Source organism: Fusarium subglutinans (genome assembly GCF_013396075.1).
Source record: "Fusarium subglutinans strain NRRL 66333 chromosome Unknown NRRL66333_c0000141, whole genome shotgun sequence".
In the NCBI taxonomy this organism is placed as follows: Eukaryota; Fungi; Ascomycota; class Sordariomycetes; order Hypocreales; family Nectriaceae; genus Fusarium; species Fusarium subglutinans.
This window is the reverse complement of record NW_023502204.1, coordinates 105,799-121,709: the sequence shown is the minus strand read 5'-3', so window position 1 is coordinate 121,709 and position 15,911 is coordinate 105,799. Positions and strand designations below refer to the sequence as shown.

The window sequence follows — 15,911 nt, the reverse complement described above, 5'->3', positions numbered from 1 at the left end:
TACAATGTGTACATATCATTGGCGGACTGCGAACACTCAACTGAAAGATCCCGGCCCTTGTCCTGAGAATATTAAAATACAGGATGCAGATCTAATCTAATGCACCTGTTAATCATCTTCTCGAGGATTGGATATGGTAGGTCGTCTTCGAAAGCCCCGTTGTCGTCTTTGGGGTCAAGACAGCTGAATACTGGGAAGAGATGGTGGACTCTATACGTCGTTATGCCGACGGCAACATGACATCTGCTGCTGGGACTATGAACCTAATGCAATCTTTATGTTCTGCAGCTACTTAGCGCACCTCATTTCTGGGACATGATTGGAACATACTCAGTTCGACAACAACAGATGCAATGCATCAAAGAGCTGAGGCTACTGCAAGACCCTTCGGCAGCCCACAAAACCAGAGAGAATGTCTGGCACTTTCAAGTTTCAACGATGGCTGAATTAGAGCCGGCCAAACTGCTCTACGATGCGCTATGCCATGGTAGTCACCTGGGATCAAGAACTTGGAACACTTGGCTTTGTATGCATGTATGTGCGTTTGTACGTATGTACATTACAGCCTTAGGCCATGCGACCGGGAACCATGAACGGCATGTGGATATAAACTACACAGCCGTCACTTTGATGTCCCACACCGGAGAGCGCGATGAGGACGAGAACAGACAAAGAGGCGTTATCTGTGGATCTAGACACCCCTTGGGGCAGTGTGTTTCGAACGTCCTCGAAGGAGGAAACAAGAGATCAAGACAATAAACACGTCTTGTCGAGATCGGAGTAGCATGATATGACATGAGACACAACATGAGAGATTGTTGATATCTTTGATCGTCAGCGTCAGTGTCAGTGTCAAAGCCTAACTAGTAGGCACTAGGTATTGGATATGTGTTCTGAGGGTTTGTGGCCCCTCCCTGTCATGCGTCGGATCAACGGCCATCCGAAAGTCAATAAGGGTACTACTCAACATTCGGACCAATCGCATTATGGTGTGGGCGGACTTAAAGCCTTGACAGCCTGACAGGGACCCATGATATGACCCATGTCCCTAGAGAAGAAACGTCAAGTCCAATCCTGGGGGAAAGTCTAGCTGGAAATGTTCCGGAGTCGATTGCAGCCGTCTATTGGTCGAGAAATCTACGCATGTTTCCATGCCTTGGCTTGGTAGGGCTCTTCGCAAAAGGAACAGGAAACACAGTCTGAATGGGGAATATACGCTTGCGGAGTTTCGAGATATCTATCACCGGTCATTTTCCTCCGTGATGGCTATCTTCCTGGGCTCATTTCACTAGCAAGATTGCCTGTTTTTGCTCCGTACTCAGGCTCTTTTGTTTCTCTCTCTGTCGTGTGCGGCTCATGCGAGACACGGGAACGGGGTAACATTGGAGTTGCAGCCATCAATCAGTCAAAACACCATTTGTGGCGGCCTTGAATGCGGTATAGCACTGGACTTTGAGAAAAGGCTCAGGTCAATCAGCACCTCTATGATCCGTGTTGCATCAGATCACAGACGTGACTGCTCAAGGGCCTGATCCTAGGCTCGGAACGGCTTAACTTGAGCTGATGTTGAATGTGATGTGATGTTGCTTGTGCAGCCTGCGTGTGCTTCATCTTAGGCTGCAAAGAATGCCAGTTAGCCTACACTACATTACACTACACTACACGACACTTCAATGCACCCCCGGCTCTCCGGACCCGAGCTGTCGGTTCTGTCCGTGAGGTGCCTGGGCTGGGCTGGGCTGCTCTCTGGCAGATAGAAAGTTCTGTCCTCCTGCTGTGATCTGTCAGGTCAGCCTGAGGGGGATGGAAGCTGCCGGGGGGGGGGGGGGGTTGCATGGATACCAAGGGAGAAGTGTTTCCGGGAATATGAGCGAGTGCGTTTTGCAGTTTCCGGGCTGCCAAGTGAGTGCGCGCTTCATCCCCTTTTCTTGTCTTCCTTTCTGACTAGGTACTCAAGTCGAGTTGAAATCGAAGTCGTCTCTTACACAAGCCTCGAACGCAACTGGGGGTCCCCTCTCCCGGCAACTTACACACAACTTAACTTAGCTTAGTAGAATCTTCGGACTTTGGTATCTTTTCCGTGGCTGGGGGGCTGGGTCCATTGGTCCATGACCCACGGATGCTCTTTAGGCTTGAGCCTTTACCGACGGGTACGGATACAGTGAATGAAAATCACAGCGGAAGCTTTGCTCTGAGGGGGGGGGGCATTTTCTCATTGTTGATTAACAAGGATCATCAACGACCGTATGTATGCATGCATGTATGTATGTATGTATGTATGAATAAGTTTGGGTCTGTCAAGGGTATGAACATGGCAAGGGCATCAACAACTTGACATGGACATGGATCCTACGGTAAGAGGAGAGACTGAACCTTTATTAACCTAGTCAGCTCTTTAGTGAGGGCCAAATGATTTTTGGGCATGGATGGGTATGGGCGTGTGATAGGAAATTGGACAAGACACTCCCTCTCTCGTCATTCACTCAACTTACTTACCTTATTAGCTATTCATCTTGTCTTGTCTTGTCTCCCATTGTTTGTTATATTTATTATCCTTCACCTGTCCCTCAGTGTTTACTTTGTCTCCTCGAGTCTATCTCGACGTTCAGAACAGAGAAAGAAGAATTCGTTATATTGTATTGTTTTGTTTTGTGTTTCTTTTAACTCAACCACAGGCCACCCGATTCTACTCAGCTCTGCCTGTTCAACTCAAAAGTTCATCACCATCGACATCTACTGCTTTCTACCACGACAATTGGCAGTCTTGTCAACGTTGGTTCCGCAGCGCATTATCACTGCGCGTGTCGCCTGTGCTTTGCGACTCCGACCACAATATTACTTTCTGGCACTCTTATCCTCAAACGTTTCTTCTTACAATATGTCTTCTCATACAATGTATGCCCCGCCATCACCTACGCCTCGCACCTTTGTAAGTCAACCAACCAACCAAACCACCTCATTCTTCCCTCCCTAAACTTGACAACAAATGATGCCCAATTCTAACGCTATTATTCTCAGCACAACTTCGAGCAACTCCCCGCAGAACTACGTGTCAAGATCTGGAATTATAACCTCCCTCCCGCGCGCCTCGTGCCCATGCAATGCGGTTCCTCATGGTCCGGCTCCTCAGGCGCCCACTCATGGTCAGGATGTACTTCTCCAGCAACTATTCCTGCCAACCTCCACGTATGTGCCGAGTCGCGCAGTGAAGCTCTCAAGTACTACGGACTCGGCTTTGGCTTTGCTCGTGGTCCTGGTCAGGTCTTCCTCGATCCCGATCGCGATATTCTCTACTTTGGACCCCGCGATGGTTACATGGCCGCAGACTCTCAGTTCCAAACATGCATGTCAATGTGCGATCCTGAAGAACTCGCTCTTGTGCGCCGCCTTGCTATCAACGATGCCCTATTCTGGGTTGACGCAACCTATCGCTCAATGACCGCCGCCAGTCTCACAGTCGAGTTGCTGCGTCGCATCCAGTCACGTATGCCGGGGCTTGAGGAGCTTATATTCGTTCCTCGCGCAGAGGAAACACCAGAGTCTCTATCCTACATAGAGCCAACCATGGTCTATGTCCGCATGGCCCAACAGATTGAAGTCGCCATTCAAACTCTACAGCAACAGACTCCCGGCTGGACACCGCCCAGGTGGAGGATTCTGCCACTGAGTGCTTTCCAAAGTGTCGGTGCTGCTTGAGAATAGACGTTCTTACTGAACAAGCTAATAAGATTCTTTTACGCATATCATATTTAGCCACTGAGCACAAGACCCTGCAAAAAGCAGAGAGCGTGGAGGACGTTGAAAGGTTCAGGCTTCCTTTCACCAATGGAAGACAAACGCTGAGCCTCCACGACACCCTCACCTCCAAGTGCCGCGTCCACCCACCCACCCACCAACAGGAACAGGCTGGGTGAGGTTGTTAGAGAGACGCCAATATGGGCGTCATCAGTCGTTTTCACATGTGCCCAGCTCAGCTCAGCTCAGCTCAGCTCAGCTCGGCATCTCATCTGCTTATAGGCCAAGACAGCGACTGCTTTCACTTTATACCCATCCATATTCATTTTCACATCTAGGACAAGTGCTTCGGGCGGGAAAAAACAGCACCGCTAACCAATCCCACATTGTCTTCATTCTGGAAGTTGCATAGGATTTATTCATTGGTGTTGTTAACTATCAGGTCACACAAGGGTCATTTGGAACGGATTTTGGTCACAGAAGGGGGGGCTTATGGGCGATATTTGGAAAGACTCGCGGTCATGCTTGTCAGACCTCGACGGTGGAATTTAATTTAAATACTGCCCGCATCAATGTTTGTGTTATAATATTCATACAAAAGCTATGCTACAGAACGATGAGGCAACCCAACGCCAGGCCGATAATGCATGTATAACAGCACATTTATCATATCCTCCCACATTTCGTGATTCGTTCATTCGTTCGTTCAACACAGATGCGATGCCTCCGTCTCTAGGTACTAATGTTTACTCGTGGCCTCTTCTGCGGTATCGTATACCCATCCGTATTCGGTGGTGGCGGCGATTCCTTCCGGTGCCGTATCGTGTTGCCGAGTGACCGCATGGTGTTGCGCGGTGTTACCCCGACACGGCCGGAACCCGTCTATTTTGCCTCGTCACCACCAGTGCCCATGCCGATGCCCTTCCGCCTGCCCCTAACAAGTGCCTCGAGTGCCTTTCCCATAGCCGGCAAATCGCCGAGCATTGTGATGTGGCCGCGCTCGGTACAGACACGACCGCCGCGAGCGATAGAGTAGCCTTCCGGAATCATGGCTTCCTTGGCCAAGACAACGCCATCGCCTGGTCGGAAGAGAAGATCGTCGTAGGCATCAGAATAGCATATACCCTCGCGGCCAGTGACCTGGGCTGCGTACACCGTGGGAATACTTTTGCCGTATAACACAGCGTGAGGAGGATAGGCGTTGGATTCCTGGTGCCTTGGCGAGTGGGCCAATTCTGAGCGAAACTTGCGAGTCGCTGCAAGTGTTCGGGTGAGATAATCCAAGTAACGCTTACGCTGCAGATTCGAAGGCTTTGATTCTTCCACATTTGCACCACTCCCATTGAGCTGAGGCGCGATAGGGTTGTGATCTCGGACAGCCGCCGTTGGCAAAGGCGGCCATTTCTCGCTCTTACTATCAGCACGAGTCCGAAGAGAGTTTGGGAGGAAGGACGAGAAGGAAGAAGACTGAGGACGGTTGCGAGGCGGCAAAGCCGGCTGCATACACGGGCTCAGATGCCACCTGACCCATTCCTGAGGATCGTAAAAGTCGATGGGATACTCTTCTCCCGTACTCTTATCCACAAAGCAAAAGCCATCCTCAGGCAGAAAGACGAAGGAGGTCCGCATGCTGAAATTGACGCTTGCTGTGAGAAGCTTCTCATTCAGAAGAACAACATCACCGTGGCGAAGAGGATTCAGGATATTGACGCAACGTTGGGGTGTGCCACAGTACAAGACCCCTGAGAAGAGATCAGGCCTCTGGTTGACAGCATGCCGTGTGATGATGCCACCCAAACTGTGAGATATGACAAGAGCTCCACGAGATCCAGCCGGTGTCCCTCCTTGGTTTGAAGGAAGCTTTTGGAGATATTCTTGTAATTTACGAGACAGTAAATGTGGGCTCAGGCGCCAGTCATAACCATAGTCCCAAATTCGCAGCTTCCCTGATCGAGCATTATCACACGAGCGCAGCCTCTTGATAAGCTTTCGAGAGACGTCGACGGGGCCGATATGTTTCAGCATACCGTCAGGCTTAATAGTCTCTTCCATTCTTTCCTCGTCCTCATCCTCTAAGCCAACTTCGAGATTGACCTTTCGCATGTTAAGGCCGAGTTTCACAGGGGCCCAAACCTGTTGGTGAGGTGGCTCGGCAGATCGTAAGACGGAACCACGGTATCCGCCCATGATCACCAAGTCCCCAGTCAGAGACTCCAGGACCCGATCGAGAACAGCAGATCCATCCTTTGAGCTGACATCGAAGTCCTTGGGGGGCTGAGCGCGAGTTGGTGACGGCTCGGGTGAGTGGAATGCACCGAGTGAATGAGTTGACTTTCGTGCTTGGCTGTAAAGCTTGGGCAGGCTAGGCATCTTAAAGTTTGGAACGTCAGGAAGGCTGTCTTTCAAGGCCATGAACCGAATATTGACCATTTCACGAACATCCTGGAATTGCTCATCATCACCGAGAGAAGAAGTGCGAGAAAGGCTATGATATAAGTGACTCTCATCAGACGTGACCCGTCGAAGAACCCTGGGTCGTACAGACGTAGAGGCTGCGTTAGGATTCCGAGGAGCAGAAGCGAGTCCTCGAGCCTGTTGCGGAGACGGGCTAGGCCTCACTTGAGAGACACCAAACGCATCGGAAGGAATATGAGGCGAATTCTGGCGGTTTGCTGGTGATGAATGACTCGGGGCACCTGACATACTGGCACTGGCTTTGTCGTGTGAGCTGGAAAAGAACGAGTTTGACATCGAGGGTAACAGATGTGTCGGAGGGCTAAGAGAAGGCCATGCCTTCTGCAGTCTCCTTAGTGCTTCTTGGCCTGCCGACCTGGAACGGTTTCGAGCCGGAGCTAAGGCATTTCCCAGAATACTCCCTGATGGTCTGCTTGTGGAACCTTTGGTTGTAGGCTTCGGCTGAGCCTGCCAGGGTGAAGGCAAGGCATTTCGGTACTGCTGAGTGGGCGATACTTTTGCGGATGGTCTCTCTAGGGCAGCAATCTGTGGTACCTGGGGTGTTGTCTCGGGCGAAGATGAAAGATCAGGGCTTGTGTCACCGTGTTGATCGATAGGCACATCGTACAATCCGGCTCGACTCTTGTCCAGTGCTAAGGCTTTCTCGATGGCCGGCGTGTTTTGTGATGTCAAATGTCTAGCAGCATCACTAAGAGCAGGTTGCAATATTGCCTCAGCCTCATCTTGATTGCAAATGATTGAGTCATCATCATCCTGAATATCTGGACTTGGAATATCAGGCAGAGGTTCATTCGTCGGTTTCATTGCCATGGCTCACTCGACTGAGCCCCGTTACAACCCTCAGCCTGACACCACCAGAGGACAAGAACGGGAGGTTGGGTTGAACGGCGGGCTTTGTGAAAAGGACCGAAGTCTGTGTGTATGTTGAGCAGGCGACTTAGCCAGCAAGATGTGACACTAAGAGAAGAGATTGTTTAAGGAAGGTAGAGCGAAGAAGTATCAGACATGGCAGCTGTGCGGTTCTTGTTTGTTCCTCGGCCTAATAAACCAAATCACAGAGACGGAGAAGACACGGTGGAGCTAGGCCAGAGAGAGATCAGAAAGGAATCACTCAATCTGTCCAACAATGCGGCTGTGTGTGCTGATCCGGGAAGGCCGGGTGTGGATGGATCCACGATTGATGGTTGGTGTTTAGGTATATGCCGTTTATTCTCTTTCGTTCTCGTATTAACTGTTTAGTGCGGGTGAGCGCAACGTTGCTGGTGAAGTATTATTGTCCTTAAAAGAAAGAGGGAAGTCGATTTTTGAAGTATCAATTCCGGATAGTTCTAGTGAAAGCTCCCAAGCATTAGCCCGGGTCGTTGTTGGTTTTATGAGGTCATGGTGTATGGAATTAAATAAACCGCGGATTCTGGGCCAATTACGGGCCCACAAGCTGTTTTCTGGGGAATTGATCAACAGGTCATAGGGCGAAGTGAAGGTTGAGGCTGACGATGATCAATTGTGTAATTGTAGGTGGTCGTTATTGATGCTAAGGATAGGTAATGATACGTTTAGAACTGGTCAACTTTTGGTGTTAGACAAGGCAGGTATCTTTAGATGCTTCTAACTCCCGAATGGCAGGAACGAATCTAGGATAAAATCTCTTATTCGGGAAGGAGCCAAGACATTAGACCAAGATTCAACACGCACGAGGCAGGAGACACCCACTTGTTCATGTGATAATGGACCCTCAACTTATGGACCCTTGAAAGGAGATGATTCTATCATGAGACTCGACTTTTACATGTGAAAGACGATAAGAAATACCTACCTTATTAAACAATAGAACCGGAAGATACTTTAGAAAATCACGATCAAAGTTGACAACTGTTACATACTTACCGATCGGAAGGAACTGTTCCTTGCAGCTTTTGGTGGGTAACATCACAGTACCAAGAACTCCCAGGTAGTTGGTAGTATTGACTACCTACCTACGTATTGATATGCCAGCACAGCCTTGAGGATTCAAAAGGAATGAAGATCTTCAATGCGAAAGAGAGCACTTCTATTCAAGAAGCCTCAGCCTTGGACGTTTCTACCTACGGTAATCTATCTCCTGCAATTAATTTTATACATATTAGTCATGCGAAACTCAGTAGCCACATCTTCACTGTATTCTCAACGCCATCGTCAACGTCATGCACCGACTCTCTTCCCCTCGTGCTGTAGCCCCACTCGGCCCCGGTCAACGGCGCCGACACGGCCCTACCAAGATTTAATCGGATCGTTATGTCATGACCTCAAGCCAGATGATCCAGTCATTCAGTGAAGCAAAGCTATCGTTGATCATCAGAGTCATTGCCAGCTCTTGATACCTGCTGGGCCCTTCACAATGTCAACTCTCGAACCCCGACCTCCGTACTCACAAGCTGAGATCAAGAACCTTTATCCACCTCAATTACGTCTGCAACTCGTTCAGATCCTTCTCCGTCATGGCGAGCGCACTCCTATCACCGCTCGCTTCTCTTCAACAGGCCTTGCAGCTTTCTGGCCATACTGCTCTGCAGCTCGTCGTTTAACCAGTGTCATTCTCGATCCTTCTGCCACCGACTCCCATGTCGATCCCGCCGACAACCCAGGCCTTACTGCTCTTGAGTGGAAGCGCCAACTCGAGACCTTTGGGCCTGATGATGCGCCTATCTTAGCTACTGGCCGCAATGGCGAGCTTGATGCTATCTGCGATATGGGCATGTTGACCGATCGTGGACGAGAAACAACGTATGATCTTGGCCAGCGCCTGCGCCATCTCTACGTCGATCAGCTTCGTTTCTTGCCGGAAAAGCTCACTGTTGACACTGACACAGCTGCCATCTACCTCCGTGCTACACCTGTACCACGCGCTCTTGAGTCTCTTCAGCAAGCTTTCTACGGCCTCTATCCCCCCTCAGCTCGCGCCTCTGGCCTTCATCCTCCCACGATCCTTACTCGATCACCTGCCGACGAAACCCTCTTCCCCAATGATGGCAACTGCCGACGCTTCGCTGCTCTCGCACGCGCTTTTGCTCAGCGCTGTGCTGATAGCTGGAATGACTCCGAAGAGATGGCATATCTGACAAAACGCCTCGGTCGTTGGATGCCCGAGGAACACCCGCACGTTGCCGTGGACTCTCGGCCTCGCCTTAGTGGCATTATGGACACTATCAATGCTACAAAGGCCCACGGTCAAGCCACTCGGTTACCTAAAGAGTTCTACGATCCAGAAGTTAAGCGAATTATTGAGAAGATCGGCGTCGAGGAGTGGTATGCCGGATACAAGGAGAGTGAGGAGTACCGCACCCTAGGCATCGGTGGACTTCTCGGAGACGTTGTCTCTCGTATGGTCGGTAGTGCTGAGCATTCTGCTGCTGATGGCGAGTATGAGCTGGCTCTCAACAAGAAGGCATCTGCTACCACACCACAACCTGTACGATTTGGAATGAGCGGTTGTCACGATACCACTCTTGCTGCCACACTCGCCAGCCTCGGCGCCTTCGACGAAGAGGCCTGGCCGCCTTTCACAAGTCACGTTGCGATCGAACTATTCCGCCACGTCAATGCAGGCGCTACACCTCCTCCTGAAGCTCCTAGGCCCTCTAGCTTCCTGTCTTTCTTCGGCCTCGGTAGTAAAGGAGCCCCCCATGCTGGACTGCCACCCCCGGGCATCGGTCGGAAGAAGACTCCAGACCTGACAGAGACCGAAAAAGAGCGCCTGAAGGGTTACTATGTCCGCTTGCGCTACAATGACCGCCCAGTGACTATCCCTGGCTGTGCACCGGTAGGCAAGCATCTCGATGGCGATGAGTCCTTTTGCACTTTGGTAAGCTCCAATACTCTTCCCCTTACCAAATCTGGAACCGAGACTGGTATCGTGCGTTACTTACCCTTTGACAGGAAGCCTTCAAGGAGATCGTGGATAAGTTCACGCCCATAAACTGGAAACAACAGTGCCGCGCCAATGTAAGGGATCCAGCCTTTCCCTCTAAGCCCGAGCCGTCGGGGTATTAATTGTGAAAATCATCTGCAAGCACGTGGGAGGCAAGCAGGATCCTCTAATATTTGACACTGCCCCAGTCCTGGAGACTGCGTGCATTTACTATTAAGCTCTAATCACCTTCTGCTCTTAACCATCCCAAGACCTCAAATCGGCAGCTATAAACGAATTAGGTACATACACAAGACACCGCCCATGTAGATGAACTGAACTGTCACAAACATAAATAGACATGTTGTTAAGTGATCATATGATCTGCGTTCAAGACTGTAGTGCCTAACCTAACCTAAGACTCCGTAATAGACATAAACGCAGGTGATATATCCTCTCATCCATCCATCCCATGCTGAATCCCCTCCAGTTCAAACAGCGTCTCGTCTCAACCATGAGCGCTCCCATCTTTCACAAAGGGGGCGTATTAATCACAAATCCCATTTCTTCCGAATGCTCTCTTCCTCTCATGAGCAAAACATCAAAAATCGAGACCAACTTGCAATACAAAAAAAGGTACACCGAAGGAGTAAATTATCAAGAAAAAGGGAAATCAAAGAATGAAGGTCTGTAAAGCCCCGAGAATCAAGGGCATGACGCCACAAGCGACGTCGATTACAACGTTTAAGCAAGTTTTTCGTTCAATCTCGCTCGTGATGAGATTTGAAAGCATAACGATGCGCAAGCGTCATTAGTTTGCAACTTCCTCCTCAACCCAACCGTTCAGGCCTCCTTGAATAGCAAGGCCAAATCCAGAGCCCATACCGCCATAGCTTGCCTGGTAATGATGACCTCGTCGTTGCTCGGTCTCAGCTCCGGGAATACCATTGGAGGCATTTCCACCATTCTCGAAACCAGGAGCAAGTACAGGAAGACTGACCGCCCTGCTATGCTGACCTCGGCCTGGTGCTAGCAAGCCACCAATCGTAGTAGCACCTGGTGCTGCACTATTGGCCGGGTATCCATTTGAAATGCTCGCTGACTGTCCATGGCCGGAAACAGGCACTTGCTGGGACATTGCGAGATCGAGATCGCTGGGAGATGGTTGGGCGGTACCAAACAGGGCATTTTGTTGAGCAGCGATCTGCTGTTGCTGGTGATGTTGCTGCTGCTGGGCCTGGTGAGAGACCTGGTTCAAATACATCGTCAAAGGGTTGCTGTTGGCATTGAAGAGAGCAGCTGATTGCTGGGGAGTGTTGCCGTTTGTGGGTGAACCGCTGTTCTGAGAGCCGTTAGGTGGAGGAGAAGACACACCATCGCCACGAGGAGACTGCGACTGCTGCATCTGACGAGGAGGGTTACCACAACGATCTTTGCCAAAGTTGACCTTGAACTTCCTGTAGTCGTCTCGGCCTCGGATGGCCTCAATCGCCTTGATGGCGTTGGCGATGTTGGTGAAGTTCACAAAAGCACAGCTTTTCTCACGCAAAGTGTTGACAAGCTCAATCTCGCCATACTCAGAAAAGTCCTGTCGTAGACGCTCCTCGGTCCACGTTTCGTCAAGGTTGCCAATGTAGACGTTTCGAGAAGCACCACCGCTCACGGCCAGTGCGATGGCAGGTGGAAGAGCTCCGGAGTGCTTGCCCCAGCCAATCTTGAGGCGTCGGTTGTGGATCATGAGGCCCTGAATGTTACTCAGAGCGTAAAACGAAGCGGCAGCGGTTGGATCGATGAAGGTAACGAAGCAAATGTGCTTGTCGGGAATGTAACGGATGTGATGAAGGAGTCCTCCACGAACCACATTGCAAATCTCCTCAATGGTCGTTTCAGGGTGGATGTTGCCAAGATAGATGGTTCGGTTACCGAGGTTGTTGATACCTCCAGCAGTCGTAGCGACGGCAGCAGCAGCAACAGATTGCTGGGCCAAAGCATTCGAGATCAAGTCACGGTCAGCTCCTGTGAGCATGTGGGCGTACCCAGGGGCAATACCCAGGTACTGAGCAGCATTTTGCTGTTGAGTCTTGGAAACGTAGGCACAACGATCTTTGCCGTAGTAGACGCGGCGAGGGGCCTGCCACTTGGGCTCTTGAGGAAGCTGGGAGACAGCCTTGATGGCGTTGGCAATCGAGAGGTAGTGGACAAACGCAATGTTCTTCTCGCGAACGATCTTGATTGTGTCAATGGCGCCAAACTTACCAAGGTCCTCGCGCAGTTCCTCCTCGCTAACCTCCTCGGGCAAATTACCCAGGTACACGTTTCGTGAAGCTCCAGATTGTTGGACAGCCAGAGCAACAGAGGTTGGGACCTGGGAAGGCTTACCCCAACCAATCTTGATGTCCTGGCCCTTGATACAGAGCTTTTTCAAGATGGCATCGGAATGGAAGTGAGTGGCGGAGCTAGCGTCAAGGAACGAAATGAAGGCACAGTTCTTGTCGGGCAGAAGACGGACTGACTCGATTTGACCACTTCGGACATGACCAAGAATCTCCTCAGCCACAGTGTCCGGAGGGATGTTACCAAGGTAAACAGTTCGGCTGGTTCCTGTAACAACACCGGATCCCATTGAGACGGGAGAGGTAGGAGGCAGAGGTGCCTGCATGCCAAACCCGCCAGTAGGGGACTGGGGAGGGTAGAATTGAGGGGCACCATAAGTGGACGGAGACACTATTCCCTGGTATGACTGAGGAGAAATGGTCTGCTGCACAGGGCTGGAGATACCATTCTGCTGCTGGTTGTTCCCCTGCTGTTGCTGAAATCCAGCGATGCTCTGAAATTGAGGGCTGGCAAAAGCAGCCGGGGTACCGGGCTGGAAAGGGCTGCCGAGAAGCAGTTGAGAAGGCAAAAGGGGGGTAAACTGCATATCAAATGCAGTCCCCGGGGTAGCCATGTCCACTCCATTGTTCGAAACCTGCTGGACCATAGGCTGAGGCTGGGTGTTGATCGAAGGGATGTTGCCTCGTCGAGGATGTCGGTCGGCGAAGCCAGAGATGTTGGAATTAAAGGCGCCATGAGAGAAACCAGTATCGCTGTTGGAAGGCTTGGAGGCATGTCCGAAGCGGTTGGCAGGGCCATTAGGGGCACCCTGGCCAACGGGTCCATTTAGGTCTTGCATACCGAGCAGATGAGGGGGGACGAGCGAGTCCCGCCCGACGTGCGACAGTACAGCCGTTTTGAAGAACTGGTTGTGCCCGAGTAAGGCACGGAGAGAGCTGTGAAGTTGGGGGCTGATCCGACTGAAGAATCTCAGACGTTCCAAGTCTCAAAGTTCACTGAAAGCAGAGTTGATTTTTCACGAGAATCCAACGAGTCAAAGCAGGCTGTATAACAATGCTAAAGCAACTAGTTATGCAGAATAAAGTCGATAAAATCGAGTATTATGAAGCAGATTGACTTATTCGAAAGAGAATAAGTCAAGGCAGCCCTGTAAAATGAAAAAGGTCGTTCCAGGAAGCGACCGTTTGGTATATATGGTGATCGAATTTGAAAGACTTTCGGCCGAATCGAAACCGTAGGGTTTGGTGAGGCTGAAGATGCAAAACAATGGTAATCGGTTGCAAGAGCGAGTGTATCGAAATGTCGAACGAGAAATGTAAAGCACGAGTGTGCGTAGCTTTGCCGAGCTGAGGATGATATCCAGGGACAAAGTGAGCTGAGCAGGTAAAAGTATTAATAAAGCAATATGGCCGAAACGAGTGTCGACGAAGCCGAAAAGTGTTGTCTCAGCAGAAGGAAGAAGAACGACACTGCATCTGCCAAGGAGCAATCAATGAAAGTCCCAGACAGTGAGTGAGTATGAGAGACGAGACTTGACGAAGAAGAGAACAGACAAAAGTCAGCGTCGATGAGAGGACGGCACAGATGTGGAGGGAAGAAGGAGTCAAAGGAGGGAGGGAGAGGGATGAATTTCGATGCCGTCTAGGTCGACCTCCAAAGAATCAGGGACCAGGAAACACAGGGGGTGTGTTGGGTGAGCCTCAGGCCGACAAGTAATGTAATAGAAGCTCAAGTGATTAGCTGTGGGCGGTAGACCATAGCCTGTAGGTATAAAGAGGCCAGTCCAGTAGGTTGGAAATAATGCAAGGTAATAATGCTTAAATGAGCAAAGAGGCGCCAGGGAGGGAGAGAAAAAAAGGCCAGACAAACCTGGTAGGGAATGAGGTGGAGGAGGGTTCGGTGGGTGGGTGGAGTTGTAGACTGAGAAGGGATAATTATGAAATGAAAGAAGAAGAAGTAAGAAGAAAAGGTAAGGTAGGTATCCGTAGATGTTGAGGTTATGAGAAGACGAGGTTGTTGGGAAAAGGAGGGATTGATAATAAGAATGGAAGTAAAAGAAGGAATGAACGTATGAAGTTAAGAAGATTGAGAACGGAAAGAATGATCAAAGATGACTTGCTGATCGTGAAAAGAAGACAAAAGAATGAATGCAGCAATCCAATGGTGATAAAATAATTATGTACAATATGCCTACTAGGTACTAACTCAGTGCCTCCGCTAACCAACTGCATGGTGGATGAATAGAGTCATGAGGTGGTCAATTCACGGCCATGGTGGAAAGGAAAGAAGACAAGAGACAGTGAGTAAGTGAGTGAGTGGATGCACAATTCATCAAACAGCACATGCACAAAGCACCAACACAAAATGAACGGTCAAGGCTACAGGTGAAAGCTATTGAACTAGAACCGAGACGGGCTTAGAGGCTACCGACGACGGACAACGGCGAGCCAGTCAGGAACTGAAAGGAGAGGATTGGTGCATCTTTTCAGGGGGAGCTGAAGGCCAAGTCTCGTGGTTCAAAGAGACAGAACAGAACAGACAACACATTGCCTCTGCCTCTGCCTCTGCCTCTGTTGGGCTGTGGAGAAGGGGAGGCTCTGGGGCCTGGCTAGCCTGGGGGGCCAGCATCGACATCAGGGGGCCCGTGAGGGGACATTTGGACAAGGGGACCATTGCCTAAAGGGGGTCAAGGTTGGAATTGGCTGCTCCGATAGTTTAATGACCCTGACAGGGATCATGTCGATTAGTTGTCACTAAAGGTCGGTGACGGACTGAACCGAAATCGTTGATCGTCAGTCAATACCAGTTGAGAATGACAATAGAAACAGCCTGAAGTAAACCAACAAGTGTATCAGAACATAGACATACGGCAAAAGGTTAGTCCTGGATAATGAGTTTCCATCAATAGCAACCCTTCCTTCATCGACCGGTTCCGTCGTTTGAGCATGTCCAGTGTTGGAGATGTAACTACCATACATACTCCGTACATACATAATATTATATGCACTGCAATGTTACATACAGACAAGCTTCTCCTTGCGAAACATGCAATCCAATCCCGTCCGTCCATCTGGGACTGGGAGACTGGACTGTTTGTCTCGGCTTGGCCCTCTTGGATCTGCCGGCGAATAACCATCCATCCATCCATCCATCCATCCATACCACGCGATCGATTCTGGGCTCAGGATCAGATAGGGGTAGCCAGTCTGCTATTATTAGGACTCTCTGTGTGTATGTATGTATGTAATTGCTCTGTGCAGATAATTACTTTTCAGGTAGGCCCTGATGAAAGCAGATATGACTTGTCCACTCTGAGCTAGGTCGGTTTTGTTTCGGGATAAAATAGCATGATGATGAAATTGGGATTAAAGCAATGCTGAATAGACTTTGGATGCAGCATATACGAGAATCTATGTACTCATTTCAAGAGTCACCATCAGTGAAAGAAAGCATTCCTCGGCTGTGCCTCTACCAAGATCTATGA

The 15,911-nt window shown here is 50.1% G+C and overlaps 4 protein-coding genes across 4 annotated transcripts; 2 read left to right on the top strand and 2 right to left on the bottom strand.

The window, feature by feature from the left end:
• Positions 1-2,893: 2,893 nt before the first annotated feature.
• FSUBG_9336 (uncharacterized protein) lies at positions 2,894-3,696 on the top strand (the record flags this gene model as incomplete). The annotated part of the gene is made up of 2 exons (XM_036687838.1): positions 2,894-2,929; positions 3,019-3,696. 2 exons carry the CDS (start codon positions 2,894-2,896, stop codon positions 3,694-3,696), a joined length of 714 nt encoding a protein of 237 aa, XP_036535201.1.
• Positions 3,697-4,617: 921 nt separating this feature from the next.
• On the bottom strand, positions 4,618-7,020 carry FSUBG_9335 (esterase; the record flags this gene model as incomplete). The annotated part of the gene is made up of 1 exon (XM_036687837.1): positions 4,618-7,020. One exon carries the CDS (start codon positions 7,018-7,020, stop codon positions 4,618-4,620), a length of 2,403 nt encoding a protein of 800 aa, XP_036535200.1.
• Positions 7,021-8,584: 1,564 nt separating this feature from the next.
• Positions 8,585-10,236, top strand: FSUBG_9334 (acid phosphatase; the record flags this gene model as incomplete). Its single annotated transcript, XM_036687836.1, has 2 exons — positions 8,585-10,048; positions 10,123-10,236. The coding sequence occupies 2 exons, from the start codon at positions 8,585-8,587 to the stop codon at positions 10,234-10,236; spliced, it is 1,578 nt and encodes a 525-aa protein (XP_036535199.1).
• Positions 10,237-10,904: 668 nt separating this feature from the next.
• On the bottom strand, positions 10,905-13,265 carry FSUBG_9333 (RNA recognition domain protein; the record flags this gene model as incomplete). Its single annotated transcript, XM_036687835.1, has 1 exon — positions 10,905-13,265. One exon carries the CDS (start codon positions 13,263-13,265, stop codon positions 10,905-10,907), a length of 2,361 nt encoding a protein of 786 aa, XP_036535198.1.
• Between the last annotated feature and the right edge of the window lie 2,646 nt (positions 13,266-15,911).